This window comes from Liolophura sinensis, chromosome 1, assembly GCF_032854445.1.
Source record: "Liolophura sinensis isolate JHLJ2023 chromosome 1, CUHK_Ljap_v2, whole genome shotgun sequence".
Lineage (NCBI taxonomy): Eukaryota > Metazoa > Mollusca > Polyplacophora > Chitonida > Chitonidae > Liolophura > Liolophura sinensis.
In genome coordinates this window covers 94653437-94678478 of record NC_088295.1, presented here as the reverse complement: position 1 = coordinate 94678478, position 25042 = coordinate 94653437, and the positions used below count along the sequence as shown (strand labels likewise).

The 25042-nt window shown below is 41.7% G+C and overlaps 1 protein-coding gene across 1 annotated transcript; it reads left to right on the top strand.

Annotated features, from left to right (window-relative positions):
- Positions 1 to 248: 248 nt before the first annotated feature.
- Positions 249 to 24938, top strand: LOC135466006 (fibrillin-1-like). The gene is made up of 26 exons (XM_064743394.1): positions 249 to 303; positions 404 to 451; positions 2073 to 2192; positions 3501 to 3623; positions 4157 to 4282; positions 5450 to 5572; positions 6336 to 6458; positions 7283 to 7405; positions 7653 to 7775; positions 8535 to 8657; positions 9223 to 9345; positions 9771 to 9893; positions 10988 to 11103; positions 14204 to 14360; positions 14946 to 15068; positions 16518 to 16640; positions 17172 to 17294; positions 17516 to 18016; positions 18151 to 18270; positions 18628 to 18750; positions 19981 to 20103; positions 20564 to 20686; positions 21306 to 21428; positions 23699 to 23821; positions 24167 to 24289; positions 24584 to 24938. The coding sequence occupies exons 1-26, from the start codon at positions 249 to 251 to the stop codon at positions 24757 to 24759; spliced, it is 3510 nt and encodes a 1169-aa protein (XP_064599464.1). The 3' UTR covers positions 24760 to 24938.
- The last annotated feature ends 104 nt before the right edge of the window (positions 24939 to 25042 follow it).

The window sequence follows — 25042 nt, the reverse complement described above, 5'->3', positions numbered from 1 at the left end:
TACATGTTGGCCTAGCTGTACATCATGATCAACAACCACTGTTGCAGTTGTCATCAATCATTGTTCACAGTTTTGCTACCTTACACGGGTCATCATGATAGCCTTCGGCTCATCGCACCAAATTGTCGACCATAGATGTTCATTACTGTATTGACCGACTCTATGCTTCGAACATTAGCGCCATCAAGTAGTTACTAACCACTCTACGCAAGTATCCGAGAAGGACGCCACCTGTCGGCAATTTCAGCATGCTAAAGCCATCGTCTGCTCGCCGCTTTGAAACCATTAGAGGGTACTTTCTGCGTAAATAGTATGCAAAAGTCATTTAGGATAATTAGTGATGTGCCATCATAGAAGTACGGTAGGCCCACTAGAAGTGATGCATTATGCTTCAACTCTCAAGCAATCACTGAGCAAACTGAATCCAACGGCAACGGAAATTTGGAAACAAGTAAGCAGGTGAAATAGGGGTTTCATTGTTCTGAACAACCGTCGTTTATAGAAGTAATTATAGGGTATACTGTGATTAGTTCATTCTAGTGAATGAGTCTGCGAGTTGAATTATAATTAAAGGATCAAACGAAGCTAGACAGGTAAACACTCTGCCAGTAAATATCATTGAATATCGAAAACTGAGCGCTGCATAATGGGGTACATGTTACAACACTCATAATATCAGTGGTCTATCTCTGCATTCTTTACTCGATCAGTGACTGATAAATATATAACTTCATCATTCTCCATTAAAACAGCTTCGTGATCCAATTATCACACAGCCAATCAAATGGCCGAAATGCATGCCCAGGAGTCAGGGAAAGTTTACATCCAAAGTGTATGACGGTGGGTTTATGTCCTGTGATCTTATTAAAGTCTCTTACAACATGACATGACTGAGTGAGAGGTGGAACTGTGAAGACTAAAAAAGAAATTTAAACATTTAAATAATAAACTGAAACTAAGGTTTTTGGAAAGCTGTTTGAAAAAAGACAGGCTTGTATATGCTGACTGGCAGTGGAAAGGCACTGTGCTATTGTGTTGTTGACCGACTTGAAGTGAAGGCAAGGGTACGTTCAGTTCGTCGATCTGACCACCACTGGTTGCAGATTCCGCAGTCACAGTGTGACGTCCCAATGTTCTGGAACTCCACCGACATCAGATTTGGCAGTGGTACAACTGGTCTCCTCCAGTGACCGATGGAACGACACGTCATTGGCCACTACCTCCTCCAGTGGCCACCTGGGAGCAAATAGAACGGACCCCAACAGAAACAACAGCCGATCAACCAACTCGTCTGAAATGTTAGAAGGCTATTATACTGAACCTTACTGCCAGTGGGTTTCCAGACGTGTAAGGAAGTGTGATGGGGAATTTAATCAGGGACATAACTGAAGCCGTTGTCCAGTAGACATTTTTCTTACAACAGCTGATGTGGAACCGCGTTCATTGGTTGACACAACTTCTAAATACTCATGTCGCAGGGAATTCCCCCAAGTATAACAGGTGGATTGAGCATAGAATGATGAGATAGGTCACTGATATTACAATGTGAGTGTAACATGCTACTTCGTTCTAAATAATGATATTGACTAGCATGGATTGAGGTACGTACTGGTCCCGTGATGAGAGCAAGTTAGTCAGCAAAACAATCACAAGGCACCATAGTCTTGGTCCAAGATAGAAATCTTTGTGACGATACGAGCGTTGCTTGCATTTAAATAAAGTTTTGAAGTGAACCGATCACAGCGGATTTAAAGACGATGGGCAACATTAGCGGAAAATGAATTGAACGTTTGAGATGGTTGAGGAGAATGATCATTACACTGCAACAAATGGGCCGGCCCGTTGTAATTAATACTGGGTAGTGCTATTGTTGTGTAATATTGAAGTGTCAGAATCAGTGCCATATATGCAGACCATAAATTATAAATACCGTGCAGTGTTGTATACAGGTGCAGCATCAACATCAGCATCATGTAAGGGTCGTGGTGTGTGTACAGTATTCAAATGTTAGAACATTATCAGTCTGACCCGGTCCACTACTTTCTTGGTTAAATTGTTTTCTGGTTTTGTAGATGTGGATGAATGTGCTGGGAATCATGGCTGTGGGCAGATCTGCTCTAACAACGAAGGCTCATACTTGTGTAATTGCTGGCAGGGTTACTACCTGCACTCTGACCAGAGGGCCTGCTATGGTGAGTATACAGAGGTATAGAACCGGTGGTTTGTTAGCTGTAGGTACGTCTCTTCACACAGTGAGGACTCATACTGGTCTACCTGTAGACAGGGTTACTACATCCATTCTGGCAAACAGGCCTGCCCAACATAAGGTGTACGCCTAAGCTGAGGTGTATATGGTCTTTATGAGGCAATGTATCTCAGATACACCTCAGCAACTTTGAGAAACATCAGCATTATTAGGAAGATATACCTGAGGTACACCTTAGGAAGTTTTTTAATTTTTAAGTGATCAGCCACTTTCAAACTTTTAAAATAAGAGATGGCAGTTTTAGACATTTTATCTCGAAGAGAATGGTGACTACAAAATTACAAATGTATTTGTAGAAAAAAAATTTACGAAATAAATGTGAACTTTTGTCTCACCCTATACTTGCCAATCAGTATGCAAATATTGACCAATCACAGAGCACAAATGTATTTGCCCCTGTTATTCCCTTATGGCCATTCCAGACTGTGGAGAAACGACTCAGTTATGCACTGATTGATGCTTCCTTGAACAGAATTTGTAAGATTTGAGGGATGAAGAAAAGTTCAAAATATGGCCTAGAAAAAGAGTAGGCTAGCATTTAATTTTGATCAGCTAGAAAGCTTCATGTAAATGTATATCACTGTTGTTGTTGTAAACCAGCTAAAATTTACAGATCTATGCTGTAAGCAAAAAATTTCACTTTAATACAAACTTACAGCTTGATTTATAATTTATGCAGCAAGTATCACTTAAACTAAAAGTGTTTTGATCTTATTTTCTGTGAAAATAAAAGTGGAAATAGTGTGTCAAATGTGAGTTACACTCAGGTACATCTACCCTGCCAATAAACATACCTCAGCTATACCTCCAGCTGTTCCTTAAGTACACCTCAGGCATCTTATTTTTTCCTCAGTCTTTCCAGGGTACACTTCCACTTAAGGGTTACTTGAGATATTAATTTGCATCATTGACAATACATCAGATGTACTGCTGGTACACCTCACATACACCTCAAGTATACCTCAGACGCCTCAGATCAGATATGCTACACCTCAGTGATACCCCTCAGATGTACCTCAAGTATGCCTCCAGTACACCTTGTTAGAGTAAAGGTGCTACGGTCACTATACAGAGATGCAGAACCTTTAATGTTTAGGCTGGCGGTACATCTGCTGTAGTGAAGGCTCATACTTGTGTACTTGTAGACAGGGTTACTACTGATAGTGGCAGGATAAAATGCCAAAATATTTGGTCCCTTGTATATCAAATTGTTGTATAATTGTTCGGTTTGCAGACATTGATGAGTGTTCTGACAACAATGGAGGTTGTGAGCAAAGCTGCAGTAATTCTGAGGGCTCCTTCTCGTGTGGCTGTGACACAGGCTACTCCCTGGCCATTGATGGGTTGGCTTGTGAAGGTAAAGTGAGACCCCTGGAAGATGCATAGCAGATATATGTAGCTGATATGTATTACCCTATTTCTTCTAAAATTTGGGCTGCCTGGTCGGCTGATTGTAGACAATATGTATGTAATTCTAGCAGCAGTATTGTTACTTTGTTCTCACATCTAATGAACAACATAGGCCTACTCATATCTTTACTTTTCCAAAAGCCTGGTAGAGAAATGTAATATTATATTTTCAACACTACTAATATTTGTCCCAAATATTAGTAGAATTAGGGCAAGTGAAATACCCCTGTAATCTCTGGTCAAGTGATTGTAGAAATAACTGTTGTTACAATCTTGACAGTATTTGGATGTACTTACTAGCAGTAGCACATCTAGTTAATATATATGTGCATTTTTCTATGGTTTTTGTATGTATATCCTTACACTAAAGTTAAATGTTGAACATAAAATTAACCCAGGATCTTCATAAAGTTATACACTCAGTTGTCAGTAATCTTTTGAGAAATGGTATTTGAAATGTGATAATTTGACCATTTGCAGATATTGATGAATGTGCAATAGACCCTTTGACATGCACAGCTAATGGAGACTGTGTGAACAATGATGGATCATACACATGTGATTGTCATGCAGGTTATGAGTTTCATCCAGACGTAGCCTGTACAGGTAAGTGCCTTGTCGCACATGTTATGAGTTTCATCCAGACTTAGCCTGTACAGGTAAGTGCCTTGTCACACAGGTTATGAGTTTCATCCAGACTTAGCCTGTACAGGTGAGTGCCTTGTTGCACATGTTATGAGTTTCATCCAGACTTAGCCTGTACAGGTGAGTGCCTTGTCACACAGGTTATGAGTTTCATCCAGACTTAGCCTGTACAGGTGAGTGCCTTGTCGCACATGTTATGAGTTTCATCCAGACTTAGCCTGTACAGGTAAGTGCCTTGTCACGCAGGTTATGAGTTTCATCCAGACTTAGCCTGTACAGGTGAGTGCCTTGTTGTACAGGTTATGAGTTTCATCCAGACTTAGCCTGTACAGGTAAGTGCCTTGTTGCACAGGTTATGAGTTTCATCCAGACTTAGCCTGTATAAGTAAACGCCCTATCACACAGGCTATGCGTTTCATCCAGACTTAGCCTGTACAGGTAAGTGCCCTATCACACAGGTTATGAGTTTCATCCAGACTTAGTCTGTACAGGTAAGTGCCTTGTCGCACAGGTTATGAGTTTCATCTAGACATAATCTGTACAGGTAAACGCCTTGTCACACAGGTTATGAGTTTCATCCAGACACAACCTGTACAGGTAAATGCCCTACCACACAGGTTATGAGTTTCATCCAGATATAACCTGTACAGGTAAACACCCTATCACACAAGTCATTAGTTTCATCCAGATATAACCTGTACAGGTAAATGCCCTATCACACATGTTATGAGTTTCATCCAGACATAACCTGTACAGGTAAATGCCCTATCACACAGGTTATGAGTTTCATCCAGACATAACCTGTACAGGTAAGTGCCCTGTCACACAGGTTATGAGTTTCATCTAGACATGACGTGTACAGGTAAACGCCCTGTCAAACAGGTTATGAGTTTCATCCAGACATAACCTGTACAGGTACAGGGTTATCAGTTTCATCCAGACTGGATACATGTATGATATTTATATAAATGCTACTTATGTGAATGCTACTTCCCTACCTTTCATCCTTTTTGGTGTAGATTGGTTGAGATGAAGCCTGGAGCATCAGGAGGTAATTTGCCATGATTTGGCAGTGTTTGATTGTAAATGTAGCCCAACACTGTTGGTACATGTATGTTGTGTTTGCAGACACAGATGAGTGTGCTGTAGGTAATGGGGCATGTGGACAGATCTGCAGCAATTCTGATGGCTCTTACAGCTGTAGTTGTCAGGATGGGTATGAACTCAGCAACGATGGCCACACCTGTGAAGGTAAACTATTCTTTTAATAAAACATTTTAGCTGCGCTAGCTGAGTGACTACATCATAGTACCTGACATTAACATAAGCTGAGAGCATATATTGTGTTATGCTGTGTTTTGTCATCACTTCATTGGCAAATCTCTTTAAAATGTATGCAGTTCTGTGCTCATTTCACCAAACCAAACTGTAAAGCAATTTAGTGTCACTGTTCTTCTGCGGGGTGTCTCTTGTCACCTAGACAATTTTATTTGCAATGCAATTTCATACCAGAAATGTGATTTTAAAATTTTGTGAAAGTGGACTCTGGTGGACTAGTGTTAGTACACTGTGAACAGGAAGGGTTTGAAGTATGGTGTCTGAAATATGGCATTGTGACATGGCGTTCCAGTGAGGCAGCACTATAAGTGTGTCAGCATGGAGAACTGCAGCAGAAGGAGGCATTGTGTCTCAGGCATGTTCTTCCGGTGAGGCACCGCTATAGACGTGTCAATGTGAAGGAGTGCTGCAGACGAAGACACTGTGTCTGAGGCATGTTGTTCTGATGAGGCTTCGCTATAGACGTGTCAGCATGGAGAAGTGCTGCAGAGGAAGACAGTGTGTCTGAGGCATGGTGCTCAAGTGAGGCAGGACTATAAATGTTTCAGCACATGTAGGTAAAACACTATACACTGGGCATTGAATTCTAATAAGACATTGTGGTGATTCTACAAAACTAATGCTGAAAGCTATGTTAAACATGGGTTAATAAATCAATCTACTCTACTGTTTTCAGACATTGACGAATGTTCCTCGTCCAATGGTGGCTGTGACCACACCTGTGTCAACATCCCTGGGTCATTCACTTGTAGCTGTGACTCTGGCTATGAACTAGGTTCTGAGGGATTGACCTGCTCAGGTGAGTGGAATCTTGCTCTCGGCTCTGTGGTGCCTGACAGAAGGGTATGAGGCTTAGGTAATGTTAAAGGCTAAGTATGAGGTGTAGGCTACCAGTGATAATACCAAGTGTAGAGTACAGGTGTCTGGTGATAAAATCAAGGGTGTGATACAGGTGTCAGGCAAATTAACCAAGGATGGAGTAGAGGTGTCTGGTAATATGACCAAGGGTGCGGTACACGTATCAGGTAATAAGACCAAAGGTGGGGTATATGTGTGTGGTAATAAGATCAAGGTGCCAGGTATTAAGATCAAGGGTGAGGTACAAGTGTCAGGTAACATAACCAAGCGTGGGGTACAGGTGTCAGGTAATAAGATTAAGGATAGGGTACGTGTCTCTGGTGATGCGACTTTCATGGGTGTGGAACAGAAGTCAGGTAATACAACTTTACTGTTGAATACAGATGTGCAAAATTAGGGTAGGATACATGTCACAGGTAACAATGTTTAGGGTGTGGAACAGTTACCAGGATTAGAATGTGTTAATGTCACCATTAGTTCCTCTAATGGGAATATTTAAAAAATGACATTATGTACTTTACCATGCTGTCCTCTCTTTACACGTTGGCATAAATGTCAATGTGTTTACTGTTAACACCTTTTGAAGCAAAAATATAATCCACTTGCATTTGGTAAACAGATGTACTTCACATGTATTTTAAACCCTGTTGTTTTGTCTTTTCCTGAGGGCTTGTCAACCATTGCTATGTGTGTTTGTACCTCTTTCTGTGGTAAGGATGACTAGGAAGGAATGGATGGCTATCTTGATGTAAATTCTTCTTTCAGATATTGACGAGTGTTCCTCATTAAATGGTGGCTGTGATCACACTTGTTCCAACATGGCAGGATCATTTACCTGTAGCTGTTTGAGTGGGTATCAACTGGACAATGATGGCTTTACCTGCTCAGGTGAGAAAACTTGTAGTATATTTGAGTGGCTTCAGTGAAAGTGAAAATGGTAAAGCTGATAATAAGCGAGAAAGTACGTATGAATCTGAGCATGCTATCATTTCTTCATTCATCCTAAATAAAGCAATGAAAATGACCAGTACATGACTGAAACATGACTACTTGCTGATTAACAGAACTACACTGAAAACCTGTTCTCAAGCATTCCATCCAAGTACATCTAACTGTGCATTATTTTTGTCTTCAGACATTAATGAGTGTTCTTCATCCAATGGTGGCTGTGCTCATATCTGTCAAAACTCAGCTGGTTCCTACACCTGCAGCTGTAACTCTGGATACAACCTCCAGGCAGATGAGAGAGGATGCTCAGGTAAGGAAATGTTGATCAGTGACAGGTGTATGTCGACTGTAGATGTAACTGTGGGTACAACCTCTAACCAGATGAGAAAGATGCCCAGGTAAGGAAATGTTGATCAGTGACAGGTGTATGTAGACTGTAAATGTAACTGTGGGTACAACCCCCAACCAAATGAGAAAGATGCTCAGGTAGGGAATGTTGGTCAGTGACAGGTGTATGTAGAGTGTAGATGTAACTGTGGGTACAACCTCCAGCCAGATGAGAGAGGATGCTCAGGTAAGGAAATGTTGATCAGTGACAGGTGTATGTTGACTGTAGATGTAGCTGTGGGTACAACCTCCAGCCAGATGAGAGAGGATGCTCAGGTAAGGAAATGTTGATCAGTGACAGGTGTATGTTGACTGTAGATGTAGCTGTGGGTACAACCTCCAGCCAGATGAGAGAGGATGCTCAGGTAAGGAAATGTTGATCAGTGACAGGTGTATGTTGACTGTAGATATAACTGGGGGTACAAACTCCAACTGGATGAGAGAGGATGCTCATGTAAGGAAATGTTGATCAGTGACAGGTGTATGTAGACTGTAGATGTAACTGTGGGTACAACCCCCAACCGGATTAGAAAGACACTCAAGTAAGAGAATGTTGATCAGTGACAGGTGTATGTAGACTCTGGTATAAAACTCTGATTAGACTAACTATTTTTCTTCTGTGACATGCATGGAACAGTATCCTATTCTATCAGGGGCTTGACAGTCAGTGTTCATGTTTCAGATGTTGATGAATGCCAGGTGAACAAAGGAGGGTGTGAACACACCTGTTCAAATTCGCTGGGCTCTTTCAGCTGTAGTTGCAACATAGGCTTTGAGCTGGACGCCAATAACAAAGGCTGCTCAGGTGAGAGTTTACATTTCTGTACCCTAATGAGCAAATCACATAATGCACAGCAGATGTTTCCCATCATTTTGCCTATTGTTCCAACTAGTTATATTGGTAAATGTGATAATGCAAAATGAACATGATGTCCATTTGATGATCTGACATTCACACAATTAAATATTCAACAGAACTAGAAACCATACCAAACCAGGGACCCTCCAACTTTCTCTGACAGTATTTATTTATTTATTTATTTTGATTGGTGTTATACGCTGTACTCAAGAATATTTGGCTTATACAACGGTGGCCCAGCATTATGGTGGGAGGAAACCGGCAGACCCCACAACCATCCGCAGGTTGCTGACAGACCTTCCCACATTCGGCAGGCGAGGAAGTCAACATGAGCTGGACTTGAACTCACAACGACACTGCATTCGTGAGACAGCCAGGCCCTTCTCTGAGCAGTATTAGCTTAAAAAAGTGTAGTTGTCAGAGCAATCAAGTCATATATTCAATTGTACCAGTACATGACTCTCTAATCTCTACTGAATGATTTGACAGTTTTCAAATTTTCTTACTTCAGATATCAATGAGTGCTCTTTGAACACTGACGGGTGTTCTCAGGTCTGTTCTAACAACATTGGGTCTTTCCAATGCAGCTGTAACAGTGGCTACTCTCTCTCATCAGATGGTAAAACCTGTGGAGGTAGGGCATAGGATAAGGAGGGCCTGGGGAGTTGTCTCCCTGTCCGTCTGGTTTGTACAGCCAACAAAATAAAAAAGAAACAAAAAACAAATAATAAATGGATATTTTACATGTACCTCCAAGCAGTGGGTGGCCTGTTGATGGCGAAATGTATTCTTAATGCATGCCAATCTATAGTTGAAGTCCCTATTAGTACCCAACACCTACTTAAAGGCTGTTTCTCTGGTGTCTTATATAAATGGAATCAGTAATGTTTAGTTATGGTATTAGTATGTTTTAAACAAGTGAATTTGAAGATCTCTTCAAATTTGTGTCTATGGAGGAAAAGAATTAATAAAAATAATATTGTGTTTTTGAATGAGGAGTTCATTTGGAAAGTTTTATACCTGCATACCACTGTGAAGTGTGATTGATTTTTCTTTCAGATATTAATGAATGCGACCTTCAGTTGGATGGCTGTTCTCAGGTTTGCAACAACAATGTTGGCAGCTTTACCTGCTCATGTAACCCGGGTTATATCTTAGCCAATGATGGAAAAGTATGTGATGGTAATGCCCTGTCCTATGCTACCTGATTGGCTTTTAGGAAATAGATTTGGTTTATTCTTGTAAACCTTACTGTATAAATGTATTGCTTATATATAGTTTTACTTCATGTTGTACAGTAACTTTCTAATTAAACTCTTTTTAAGTGACAAGAAAGCACCTTTTTTAATCTTAAATGAAGACTGATATTGAAGTTAAGTGTCTAAACATAGTTTTGAGTGTGTTTTGTGGTTAATTTTCTGGTAAAGTTTCAGTTGTCCGGGTAGCATGTGTCGAGGTAAAACCTCACTATAGAGTTTGTCTCTCTGATATAATGATGGCTGTTCTCTGTTTTTGGCGCATGAACACATTGATACTCGTGGAGATGTTGGCATGAAAAGATAAAGAGTTCTCATCAGAGTCAAAGTCACTGTCTGAAATTGTTGCATGATGAATATGCATGTAAACCAGATAAACTTGAATGAGAGAACATTTGGAATATGTTCTCATTTCGTAGTTGTTACCTTTATGGGAGGACAAGCTCATAGCATGTGATCTGCACCTAAAGCTTAGCATAGTGCATGTGAACAGTATGCTTTATTTCACCTAAAGGTCCTCATTTTCCAAGTGACACATTTTGCTTAATTTCTTATTTCCCATCACAAGTTTCATTTTAAGACCTTTTTGTGCTTCTGAAAGTGAATTTTCACATACCAAAGTTTTGATGAAATACAGTACATGTACTTTATAATGAACCAATTCTTTCTGTGACACAAATTATTTTTTTAAGAAATTTTAAATTGATCAGTTTTATGGGTGGAGGAAAATGAAGTCTTGAAATAAACTTTTGACCTTTGGCATCTTACTGACAAACTTTCACACATATGACATGCAGATATGCACGCCACACTGGTGGAAGGCAAGTGCCCCTTAATGAATGTTAAACAACGCAGACGGCTGTATGCCAAGCATCATCACCAACAGTAGGAGTGGGGGAGTTAAAGCCTTTAAAGCCTAACTTGAGTGTCCTAGAAGGCTACCACCATGCCCATTGGGCCACAGCCCACTCCCTGTATTCTGTTGAAGGTGGTACATGTACATGTGTGCTTGTGTTTCAGATGTGAATGAATGCAGCAAAGGTAGCCATGATTGCTCACAGCAGTGTCAGAATGTCCAAGGCTCTTTCACCTGTTCCTGTTTGATTGGTTACACACTCCAGGGGAACGCCGTAGCTGCTTAGGTATGTGTATGTGTGTGAGACAAACGAATAGGGCAAAGGAATTAAGCCATTACACTCACAGCAGTGTCAGAATATCCAGGCCTCCTTGATGGCTCTGAAATCGCAAGTGTCCTTACTGCTCTGGCCCTGAAATCATATAGCAATCTTAGATTTAAATCAAAATTTCAAATCACATTAAACTTGTTAATTTTTACACCACATAAATTCTGGGCAAGTTATAATGATTGAAAGTTTTATAGTACTTATAGTCTAACCTGGCTTTTTAATCCCGGGGCCTGGAACATTGAGTGTTTTAACTCCTCTGCAGCTTTGAGTATCGTAATGGCTCAAAAGGTTTCAGGTGTTCTAACAGTTCTGCAACTTTGAGCATTTTAATGACTCTTGAGTGTTCTAATAACTCTACAATCTGAAGTATTTTGAGGACTGGGCAACCTTGTGTGTTCTAATAGCTCTACATCCTGAACTATTCTGACGGCTGGACAGCCTTGAGTGTTCTAATAGCTCTACAGTCTGAAGTATTCCGAGGGCTCTGGAGCCTTGAGCTACATAGAGTATTATATTTGCTTTCCAGGCAAAATCAACAGGGAATAAAAAGCCAAAACAGAATCGGATCCTTCAGAATTGCCACATATAAAATACGCCACTTGCTGTTCTCACCCTCAGACCCTCACACCCATCCTGTTTTGCGTGAGACATAATTTTTTATAATTCCTGCATGAAACGCAAGACATGACATTGAGCTAAAATAAATCAAACCTCCATATGATGGATGTTGGTTTTGGGCAGATGGGTGTTTTTTTTTGTTTTTTCGACAATGTTGGTAATCGGACACTGAGAGGGGCTGAATTAGGCAGTGCCTGTGCCCTCAGTGTACCCGATGATTGCTGTTAAGTACATGTATGTGACATGTTGTGTAGTTGGCTGAACTATGAAAGGCTTGGCAGATAGGGCCAAAAAATACGCCACTTGCTGTTCTCACCCTCAAGCCCTCACACCCATCCTGTTTTGCGTGAGACATAATTTTTTATAATTCCTGCATGAAACGCAAGACATGACATTGAGCTAAAATAAATCAAACCTCCATATGATGGATGTTGGTTTTGGGCAGATGGGGTGTTTTTTTTGTTTTTCGACAATGTTGGTAATCGGACACTGAGAGGGGGCTGAATTAGGCAGTGGCCTGTGCCCTCAGTGTACCCGATGATTGCTGTTAAGTACATGTATGTGACATGTTGTGTAGTTGGCTGAACTATGAAAGGCTTGGCAGATAGGCCAAAAAAATACGCCACTTGCTGTTCTCACCCTCAGACCCTGACACCCATCCTGTTTTGCGTGAGACATAATTTTTTATAATTTCTGCATGAAACGCAAGACATGACATTGAGCTAAAATAAATCAAACCTCCATATGATGGATGTTTGGTTTTGGGCAGATGGGTGTTTTTTTTGTTTTTCGACAATGTTGGTAATCGGACACTGAGAGGGGCTGAATTAGGCAGTGGCCTGTGCCCTCAGTGTACCCGATGATTGCTGTTAAGTACATGTATGTGACATGTTGTGTAGTTGGCTGAACTATGAAAGGCTTGGCAGATAGGCCAAAAAATACGCCACTTGCTGTTCTCACCCTCAGACCCTCACACCCATCCTGTTTTGCGTGAGACATAATTTTTTATAATTCCTGCATGAAACGCAAGACATGACATTGAGCTAAAATAAATCAAACCTCCATATGATGGATGTTGGTTTTGGGCAGATGGGTGTTTTTTTTGTTTTTCGACAATGTTGGTAATCGGACACTGAGAGGGGCTGAATTAGGCAGTGGCCTGTGCCCTCAGTGTACCCGATGATTGCTGTTAAATACATGTATGTGACATGTTGTGTAGTTGGCTGAACTATGAAAGGCTTGGCAGATAGGCCAAAAAATACGCCACTTGCTGTTCTCACCCTCAGACCCTGACACCCATCCTGTTTTGCGTGAGACATAATTTTTTATAATTCCTGCATGAAACGCAAGACATGACATTGAGCTAAAATAAATCAAACCTCCATATGATGGATGTTGGTTTTGGGCAGATGGGTGTTTTTTTTGTTTTTCGACAATGTTGGTAATCGGACACTGAGAGGGGCTGAATTAGGCAGTGGCCTGTGCCCTCAGTGTACCCGATGATTGCTGTTAAGTACATGTATGTGACATGTTGTGTAGTTGGCTGAACTATGAAAGGCTTGGCAGATAGGCCAAAAAATACGCCACTTGCTGTTCTCACCCTCAAGCCCTCACACCCATCCTGTTTTGCGTGAGACATAATTTTTTATAATTCCTGCATGAAACGCAAGACATGACATTGAGCTAAAATAAATCAAACCTCCATATGATGGATGTTGGTTTTGGGCAGATGGGTGTTTTTTTTGTTTTTCGACAATGTTGGTAATCGGACACTGAGAGGGGCTGAATTAGGCAGTGGCCTGTGCCCTCAGTGTACCCGATGATTGCTGTTAAGTACATGTATGTGACATGTTGTGTAGTTGGCTGAACTATGAAAGGCTTGGCAGATAGGCCAGTAGGGTGTCAGTGGTGTATTGCCTCATGCAGGAATCAAAGGCTCACAATCTGTGTATGTGTTGTATATTTCAGATGATGATGAGTGTGCGCTGAACACCGATGGCTGTGGACAGAACTGTCACAACTCTGAGGGGTCGTTCACCTGCAGCTGTAGCTCAGGATATAGTCTACAGCCAGACTATAAAACCTGCTCAGGTAACTTTGTGTGACACACACCTCAGACCAGGTAAATAACACTGATGGCTGTGGACAGAACTGTCACAACTCTGAAGGGTCATTCACCTCAGGCTATAGTCTACACACACCTCAGAACAGGTAAATAAGACTGATGGCTACAGCCAGACCATAAAACCTGCTCAGGTACATGTAACTTTGTGTGACACACACCTCAGATCAGGTAATAACTCTGATGGCTCGATCTGGACAGAACTGAAATAACTCTGATGGGTTGTTCACCTGCAGCTGTAACACAGGCTAGAGTCTGCAGGCAGACAATAAAACCATCTCAGGTAATTTTGTGTGACACACACCTCAGACCAGGAAAACAACCCTGATGGCTGTGGACAGAACTGTAACAAGTGCCAGGTTGTTCACCTGCAGCCGTAACACAGGCTACAGCCAGACTACAGAACCTGCTGAGGAAGAGGCATTACATGATCTGCTTACTTTGTGTCAGCCACTCCTCAGACCAGGTCAGTTTTGGTGTTACTGGTTTTGTGAGATTTCATTTCTGATAATCATCCCACATGAACATATCATAATGTGACCATATACCCAAAACTGTGAGAGACTTCATGAAAAAAATACTGTGTACAGTATTTAAATGACGAAACCTTGGCCCGGTTGGATGGCAAGCTAACACGGCGCAATGACCCAGGAGCCCCTCACCAATGTGGTCACTGTGAGTTCAAAACTTTTTCTCCGGCCGTATGTTAAGAAGTCTGCCAACAGCTTGTGGATGGTCAGGAGTTTCACCTGAGCTCTGCCCAGTTTTATCCTGACCGTGGCGTGTAAGCGAAATATTCTTGAGTACAGTGTAAAACATGAATCGAATAAATAAATAAGTGAACAGAATGATGAAAGCACTTGAAAGATGTCTGTAAAATAATACATATATGCAGGATCTTCTGGCTTGCAAGAAACGGTTAACAAAGTCACAAAATCTTTATCAGAAGGCAGGTACATGTTTGTAAGGATTTTCTGGTATGGTAACTTTCAGATAATAATCAGAAGTTGTTATCCTCATCATTTGACAGATATGGTTGTTCTGATTACAGACATAGATGAGTGCTCCCTGGACAATGGGGGATGTGGTCAAATTTGCCAGAACTCACAAGGGTCCTTCACCTGCTCCTGTACCCCTGGTTACCTCCTACTCAATGATGGGTCATCGTGTCAAGGTAAATTACGCACAAGGGGTCTAGGGCTCCTTTACCTGCTCCTGTACCCCTGGTTACCTCTTACTCAATGATGGGTCGTCGTGTCAAGGTAAAGTACTCACAAGAGGTCTAGGGCTCCTTTACCTGCTCCTGTACCCCTGGTTACCTCTTACTCAATGATGGATCGTCGTGTCAAGGTAAAGTACTCACAAGAGGTCTAGGGTACTGGTTACCTCTTACTCAGTGATGGGTCATCATGTCAAGGTAAATTCCTCACAAGAGGTCTAGGGTACCTTTATCTGCTCCTGTACCACTGGTTACCTCTTACTCAATGATGGATCGTCGTGTCACGGTAAAATACTCACAAGAGGTTTAGGGTACCTTTATCTGCTCCTGTACCACTGGTTACCTTTTAATCAGTGATGGGTCGTCGTGTCAAGGTAAAGTACTCACAAGAGGTCTAGGGTACCTTTACCTGCTTCTGTACCAATGGTTACCTCTTACTCTGTGATAGGGTCGTCGTGTCAAGGTAAATTACTCACAAGAAGTCAGGGGTACCTTTGTCTGCTCCTGTACCAGTGGTTATCTCCTCCTCAGTGATGGGTCGTTGTGTCAAGGTAAAGTACTCACAAGAAGCCGAAGGTACCTTTACCTGCTCTTGTACCAGTGGTTATCTCCTCCTCAATGATAGGTCATTGTGTCAGGGTAAATTAATTACAAGAAGTCAGGGGTACCTTTACCTGCTCCTGTATTGGTTACCTCTTTATACTCAGTGATGGGTCATCATGTCAAAGTACTCACGAGAGGCCTATGGTACCAACACCTACATGTAGCTACCTGAGTAGCTACCTAAAGTAGATTGTAAAAGAAAAACATATTACCCAGTAACAAATCATTTATACCCTTAGCCAAAATAACAATGCATACCAGGTGTTTAAACTACATGTAATATTGACACAGTCACTTATATCACTGAAATATGACAACTCTTCCTAGAGATTTCTTCTGGGCTTCCCAAATGGCACAAGTACATGTAAATCCCTTAGGGGAGAAACACATGTACTGTATGCCCTGTATGTATCCCCCAGATGGAAGGAACGTGACTTAAGGGAGACACACCTGTACTACTGTATGTCCTTTTTGTATCCCCCAGATGAAGGGAATGTGACTTAGGGGAGACACATGTACTGTATGCCCTGTTTGTATCCCCCAGATGGAATGAACGTGACTTAAGGGAGACACACCTGTACTACTGTATGCCCTGTTTGTATCCCCCAGATGGAGGGAACATGACTTCAGGGAGACACACCTGTACTCTATGCCCCATTTGTATCCCCCAGATGGAAAGAACGTGAGTTAAGGGAGACACACCTGTACTGTACGCCCTGTTTGTATCCCCCAGATGAAGAGAAAGTGACTAAGGAGAGACACATCTGTACTGTTAATGCATACCCTGTTTGTATCCCACAGATGTGGTGGAGTGTGGCACACCTGCTGATGACTGTGCTCAGAATTGCTTGAACACTGCCGGCTCCTACACCTGTAACTGTGACAATGGATTTCAGACGAGTGATGGCGGCAAGACGTGTACAGGTTTGTACTCTTGATACTACGTACACAGAGATCAGTTACTGGATTGGTAATACAGCTAAAATTTAATATTGCCAAGCTAATACATAAGTTATGAGACAGGCCCAGATACATGTATGCATTTAAACTGTTTGTATTTCCAGAACAAAGCAAACAAAGCTCTTAATATTGACCAATGAGCTTGGCTCGGTTGCTCAATCTGTCCCTCAAGAGACTATTGGATTTGACAGTTATAAGATGTGACTGGATGGAATTTTACCAATAAATGCCAAGAAGTGAAATGTTGATTGGTCAGATCATTGAATAAATGTTAAAGGTTAGAAAGGATAGCAGGTGCATGTATATGTAATATAGAGCCGTTTTAAACTTTGAATCATGAATTTTGATTTTTAGTGGCTGGAAAAAATAGAAGTTGACAATGTGTAAGAAGTATACATGAGAATATAACATTCAGTGTGTGCCGCCGACAGATGGTGGCTCTCACCTTAACTGCCGCTTTGTGAAGATCAGCTGTACTGCATGCTCTGATTACAGATGTGGACGAGTGTGCTGTGTCTAATGGAGACTGTGACCACAACTGTCACAACTCTGTGGGCACGTTTACCTGCTCCTGTCATTCTGGCTATTCCACTGTGGATGGAGGATTTACCTGTACAGGTGATATTTTTTGGAAATTCATTTTGTACTTTTCTCTTAGTCTGGTTTATGTTTTGCCATATTTATCAATAATGGTAGAGCCCTAGTAAAATTTTGCTAGAGTTAACAAAGGTCAGTGTGCACAATTGCGGATGAGTATGTGTGTACATGTCAAAATCATCAACTGTTAAGACTTGAAGTGCAATGGACATGATTTCAGGATTGTATTTTGTTATTTATAGATGATGATGAGTGTGTGGATAGCAATGGTCAGTGTGCTCAGATTTGTACCAATGAACCTGGGTCATGGAGCTGTACCTGTGAGACTGGATACATCACTCAGGAACAAGGGCGGACCTGCACAGGTGAGGTGATGATAAGTGTGGAGAGCAATGGTCAGTGTGCTCAGATTTGTACCAATGAGTCAGGGTCATGGAGCTGTACCTGTGAGACTGGATACATCACTCAGGAACAAGGGTGGACCTGCACAGGTGAGGTGATGATAAGTGTGGAGAGCAATGGTCAGTGTACTCAGATTTGTACCAATGAGTCAGGGTCATTGAGCTGTACCTGTGAGACTGGGTACATCACTCAGGATCAAGGGCGGACCTGCACAGGTGTGGTGATGATAAGTGTGGAGAGCAATGGTCAGTGTGCTCAGATTTGTACCAATGAGTCAGGGTCGTGGAGCTGTACCTGTGAGACTGGGTACATTACTCAGGATCAAGGGCTGACCTGCACAGGTGAGGTGATAATAAGTGTGGAGAGCAATGGTCAGTGTGCTCAGATTTGTACCAATGAGTCAGGGTCGTTGAGCTGTACCTGTGAGACATCACTCAGGATCACTCAGGATCAAGGGCTGACCTGCACAGGTGAGGTGATGAGAGTGTGGAGAGCAATGGTGATTGTGCTCAGATTTGTACCAATGAGCCATGGTCATGGAGCTGTACCTGTGAGACTGGATACATCACTCAGGATCAAGGGCTGACCTGCACAGGTGAAGTTTGTAGATGATGATGAGTGTGTGGAGGACAGTGAGCAGTGTGCTCAGATTTGTACCAATGAGTCAGGGTCGTGGAGCTGTACAGGTGAGACTGGCTTCTTTGCTCAAGATCAAGGGCTGACCTGCACAGGTGAGGTCTGACCGATCATCAGTAGATGGTCTGAGATGCAAGATTACTTTGCACTGATATAGAACTGGTTTGTTGTCTTTCTGCCTGTACTGATACTTTATTGTACCCTGTTTTTAATTTTGCCATTTTTCTGTTAATGTGACAGTCGTCTCTCCTCCAATATCACATTTATAATGTATTACAGTTTATACCTGGGTAACACGTGGCTTGTTTTCTTTCAGATGTTGATGAGTGTCAGGCGTCTAACAGCGGCTGTGCTCATAACTGTCACAACTCTGCTGGGTCCTTCTCCTGCAGCTGTCAGCCAGGCTACAGGACAGATGATGCCGGCTTCACCTGCCAAGGTAAGTCATTTTGTGAGCTGGTGCCCTAGACATGTGTCTTCATAGTTGGACATGATGATGTACAGGTACAGTCTGTCCACAAAGCTCTACATGTATAAAAAGTAGATGTCTTTTTGTCTTTCACTTTTTTATACATCTAGTTGGTATATTGTAATAGTAGTGGAACTCTTGTATTGAATAGACCGTAGATATATTGTACTCAACCAAGTATCTCTCGTATTCAACCAAGGATCTCTTGTATTCAGCAAAGGATCTCTTGTATTCAACCAAGGATCTCTTATATTCAACAAAGGATCTCCTGTATTCAATAGGGGATCTCTTGTATTCAACAAAGGATCTCTTATATTCAACAGATGATCTCCCGTATTCAATATGGGATCTCTTGTAATCAACAAAGGATCTCTTGTATTCAACAAAGGATCTCCTGTATTCAATAGGGATCTCTTGTATTCAACAAAGGATGTCCTGTATCCAGTAGGGGATCTCTTGTATTCAACAAAGGATCTCCTGTATTCAATAGGGATCTCTTGTATTCAACAAAGGATGTCCTGTATCCAGTAGGGGATCTCTTGTATTCAACAAAGGATCTCCTGTATTCAATAGGGGATCTCTTATTGAAATATTTCATATATATTCTTCATTCAGATGATGACATTTCTGCAGGTTTTCTTCCATATACATGTGCCTTTTTTCTGTGTTTATTAATTACTTCACTTTACTTGACTTCAGCCCTAAGATGATAGCTGTCATTAATTTTTGTCCATAACATAGATGTAACATAGTGACTGTATCATTTAAGCATAAAGAATTCACAGGGGAGATTGTACAGACCACTCATTGACTAACACTATCATGCCACTGCTCACTCGTATTAAACTGACTAACACTATCGTGCCACTGTTCACTCGTATTAAATTGACTAACACTATCATGACACTGTTCAATCATGTCAAATTGACTAACACTATCATGACACTGTTCACTTGTATTAAATTGACTAACACTGTCATGACACTGTTCACCTGTGTCAAATTGACAAACATTGTCATGACACTGTTCACTGGTGTCAAATACATGAGTGTTTTGACAGGGCATGAATGGTCTATCATGGAGCGAGTTGACTTTTCCCTGTGTATTCTTTAAAAGTCTGGTGAGTACATGTACATATACTTAAATTATGAGCTGCTTATAGGCTAGATTTGTAGTATTAATATAAATGTATCTTTGCAGAAATAAATGAGTGTAGCGAAGATACAGCTGGATGTGATCACAGTTGTTCTAACACACCTGGCTCCTTTACCTGTAGCTGCAACCCTGGTTATGATCTTCACTCAGATGGCAGATCCTGTCAGGGTAAGACTGATTATGTGATCACAGCTCTTCCAACATACCTGGCTCCTATTCCTTTGCCCTTGCTATGATCATCACCTTGGTAGCAGATCTTGTCAGGGTAAGGCTGATTATGTGATCACAGCTGTTTTAACACAACTGGTTCCTTTACCTATAGCTGTAAACCCTTGCTCTGATCTTCACCCAGATGGCAGATCCTGTCAGGGTAAGGCTTATTATGTGATCACAGCTGTTTTAACACAGTTGGTTCCTTTACCTGTAGCTGTAACCATTGCTATGATCTTCACCCAGGTAGCAGATCCTGTCAGGGTAAGACTGATTATGTGATCACAGCTGTTTTTTTACACAACTGTCTCCCTTACCTGTACATGTAGCCATGACTAAGCCATGGTATAAACAGTGCTGCTGATCTTGTTCTTTATTTATATGATATGTGTTAAACTACAGTGTGTTTTTATTGTAGATATTGATGAATGCCTGTCAAGCAATGGAGGGTGCAGCCAGCAGTGTATCAACAACCCAGGTTCATACACCTGCAGTTGTGGATCAGGCTATGTTCTGGAGCAGGATGGAAAGAACTGTGCAGGTAAACAACACAGTAACCTGGAGACGAAGCTGATTTGTACATGTACACATGCGACTTATGGTGGAGGCATAGTAATAACAGATGTCTTAAACAGATGTGACTCATTGTAGGAGAAATAACTTACTTGCGCAATAATGTGTCTGTTTCATATGTGAAGGATAGGGCATCACACTCATAACGACCACCTGAAGGTTGCTGTCAGACCTTCCCACTTACAGCTTTCATATGTGAAAGGTAGGGGTGTCAAACTCATAATGTGTATTGTGACTTTCATATGTGAAAGGTAGGGTGTCACACTCATAATGTGTATTGTGACTTTCATATGTGAAAGGTAGGGGTGTCAAACTCATAATGTGTATTGTGACTTTCATATGTGAAAGGTAGGGGTGTCACACTCATAATGTATATTGTGACTGTTTCATATGTGAAAGGTAGAGGTGTCGCTCTCATAATGTGTATTGTAACTTTCAGATATCAGTCAGTTTTACAAAGATAATTTGACCCGTGTATACTGTGACTGTTTCAGATATCGGTCAATTTGACACAAACAGCTTCTAACAGCAGCTTGTACATATAACTGTTTCAAACATGATGCAGGTGTGTATTTTGACTATTTCAGATGTGAATGAGTGTGACACAGACAATGGAGGATGTGATCACCTGTGTCACAATAGGAATGGGGATTTTTTCTGTAGCTGTAGGTCTGGCTATGACTCACCTGATGCAGACGTTACCTGTATTGGTAAGATGCTGTTTATAAACTGAACACAGACTGATTAAAGCCTCTTAAAGCAGATTTTCACCTTGATATTAACACCTCAGTTTTAGTTATTTTATGCAGGGCTTCAGCTGTTCTTTGTAAAATACACAGTCATTGTACTTTTAACTCGCTTGTACTTTAGTATCTGTGTCAGCGTCCAACAAGAGGGAAAGCAATGTTAAACAAAATGTGTGGGGTGGTCTCTTAAATAAGTACTGAATGTATCAAACTCAAGTTTTGCACAAATGTGGCACACAATATCACAGTCGGGATGCTGTGTGTGTATTAAATAATGTAAATTACAAAATTCAGGACTTTGTGTTTATGTTGTGTATTGAAATCACTTTACCAAATTACCAAGTTGACAAATTGAGTACCTTGTGCTGGAGGTTTGCCAGTCCTATTCAGTGTTGGTAGGGTTGTGCTGAATTGACTTCTAAATGGTCATATAATTAGGTGTACATGTACATTTAAGTACATGTGCACTTTCTCAGGTGGCAGGGAGGACTGTCTTCTGCTCGATGTCCCAAGTTCTGATCTAACACCTGCATGCAGTTTGTCAGGTACCGGATGTAGGGCACTGGTTTCCTCATGTTTTTTTAGGTGGGTGGTAAAGTGTAGTGGTTTCCTTGTGCAGCCTGTCAGTTAGTGGTAAAGTGTAGTTGTTTCCTTGTGGAGCCTGTCACGTGGCTGGTAAAGTGTAGTGGTTTCCTTGTGCAGCCTGTCAGGTGGCTGGTAAAGTGTAGTTGTTTCCTTGTGCAGGCTGTCAGTTAGTGGTAAAGTGTAGTTGTTTCCTTGTGCAGGCTGTCAGGTAGCTGGTAAAGTGTAGTTGTTTCTTTGTGCAGCCTGTCAGGTAGTGGTAAAGTGTAGTTGTTTTCATGTGCAGCCTGTCAGGTAGCTGGTATCTGTAGTAGTTTCCTTGTGCAACCTGTCACATGACTGGTAAAGTGTAGTAGTTTTCATGTGCAGCCTGTCAGGTAGCTGGTAAAGTGTAGTTGTTTCCTTGTGCAGCCTGTCACGTGGCTGGTAAAGTGTAGTGGTTTCCTTGTGCAGCCTGTCAGGTAGCTGGTAAAGTGTAGTAGTTTCCTTGTGCAGCCTGTCAGGTAGCTGGTAAAATGTAATTGTTTCTTTGTGCAGCCTGTCAGGTAGCTGGTAATGTGTAGTAGTTTCCTTGTGCAGCCTGTAAGGTGGCTGGTAAAGTGTAGTAATTTCCTTGTGCAGCCTGTCAGTTAGTTGGTATAGTGTAGTAGTTTCCTTGTGCGGCCTGTAAGGTGGCTGGTAAAGTGTAGTAGTTTCCTTGTGCAGCCTGTCAGGTAGCTGGTAAAGTGTAGTAATTTCCTCATGCAGCCTGTTAGATAGGTGGTAAAGTGTAGTTGTTTCTTTGTGCAGCCTGTCAGGTAGCTAGTAAAGTGTAGTAGTTTCCTTGTAGAGCCTGTAAAGTAGCTGGTGAAGTGTAGTTGTTTCCTTGTGTAGCCTGTCAGGTAGCTGGTAAAGTGTAGTAGTTTCCTTGTGCAGCCTGTAAGGTGGCTGGTAAAGTGTAGTAATTTCCTTGTGCAGCCTGTCAGTTAGTTGGTATAGTGTAGTTGTTTCCTTGTGGAGCCTGTCACGTGGCTGGTAAAGTGTAGTAGTTTCCTTGTGCGGCCTGTAAGGTGGCTGGTATAATGTAGTTGTTAGCTTGTGCAGAATGTTAGGTAGCTGGTAAAGTGTAGTTGTTTCCTTGTGCAGCCTGTCAGGTGGCTGGTAAAGTGTAGTAGTTTCCTTGTGCAGCCTGTCAGGTAGCTGGTAAAGTGTAGTAGTTTCCTTGTGCAGCCTGTAAGGTGGCTGGTAAAGTGTAGTAGTTTCCTTGTGCAGCCTGTCAGGTAGCTGGTAAAATGTAATTGTTTCCTTGTGCAGCCTGTCAGGTAGCTGGTAAAGTGTAGTGGTTTCCTTGTACAGCTTGTCAGGTAGCTGGTAAAGTGTAGTAATTTCCTTGTGCAGCCTGTCAGGTAGCCGGTATCTATAGTAGTTTGCTTGTGCAGCCTGTCAGGTAGCTGGTAAAGTGTAGTTGTTTCCTTGTGCAGCCTGTCAGGTAGCTGGTAAAGTGTAGTGGTTTACTCGTGCAACCTGTCAGGTGGCTGGAGTTTACTGACTACACTAACTACATGGTTACCAATAAACCAGGCTGCACATCTAAAGTAAAAAAATTCAAAAAGAAGGTCAATGAGCAACAATAAAGATCAATAGACAAGCTATTGTTCGGCATTTCTTTGCAGACATTGACGAGTGTGGCAGTAATAATGGTGACTGTGACCAGACCTGTCATAACTCTGCAGGCTCCTACTCATGTAGCTGTGGTGTAGGATACAGTCTGCAGTCTGATGGGCATGCCTGCCTGGGTGAGTTAAACCTTTCATTGACAAACATTACTAATTATGACTTCTGTCACACCTACTCTTGCAGCTACTGATTAGAGCATCCACTTTAAAGTTGGGAGACCGGGATGGATCATGGGTCGATTCATACGAAAGACTGAAAGTACTGTGAGCCAGGAAACAGTATTGGTTGGCCTGGTGTCAGTATAATGTGACTGGGTGGGGTGACTGGTTGGCCTGGTGTCAGTATAGGTGACTAGGTGGGGTGTCATGTTTGATGTCTTCACTTTGATGGTATGAACTTGCATTTCAAGCATACTTACATACATACTGTTTATTAATTTGACAACCTTTAAATTTGAATTTCAGACAATGATGAGTGTTCCCAGGCTAATGGTGGCTGCTCCCAAACCTGTACCAACTCTGTGGGGTCTTTTGACTGTAGCTGTCTGGATGGTTATGACTCCCCAGATCAAGGGGTCACCTGTACAGGTATGTTGACTGTAGCTGTCTGGATGGTTATGACTCCCCAGATCAAGGGGTCACCTGTACAGGTATGTTGACTGTAGCTGTCTGGATGGTATGACTCCCCAGATCAGGATGTCATCTGTACAGGCATGTATTTTCCAAATTTAAAATTTTCATGCACACACAAAAGTTAAACCTAATAGAAGCTAAAAAGTATGAATAACAACTTTAATCAGTGAAATTCATGATGGTTGGCTAAGAGGAGTAGAGCTATTTGCTGTTTACCATTAATTTTACATGTTGAGTTTCCCTCCACAGATATTGATGAGTGTCAGACATCTAATGGGAACTGTGCTCAGAACTGTCACAACTCGGGTGGATCGCACTCCTGCTCCTGTAACTCCGGCTACATCACTCAGGGATGGTGGCATCACCTGCAATGGTCTGTTCTTCTGCTACACAGTTTCTGGTGTTCAGTTTGTACATTCTGTTGAATTGTGTTGAATTTCAGGTTCAGAATTTGAAAAACTGACTTCAGTAGATGTGCTCATACACTGTACGTCTGAATTGTGCGATCTCCTTTAATTTGCTATCAGTTTTTTGAGGCTAGTTTATTCCTCATTATTTTTATTGGATGAATTGGATTTTATGTTTTTTGATCATAATTTTTGGCACTGTCAAATTACATACAGTTGATAATCAGCATTTTTTGTTGTTGACTGAGTAGTGTTTCCTGATTTGTTGGTCAGATGTGGACGAATGTTCCAGCGCCACATG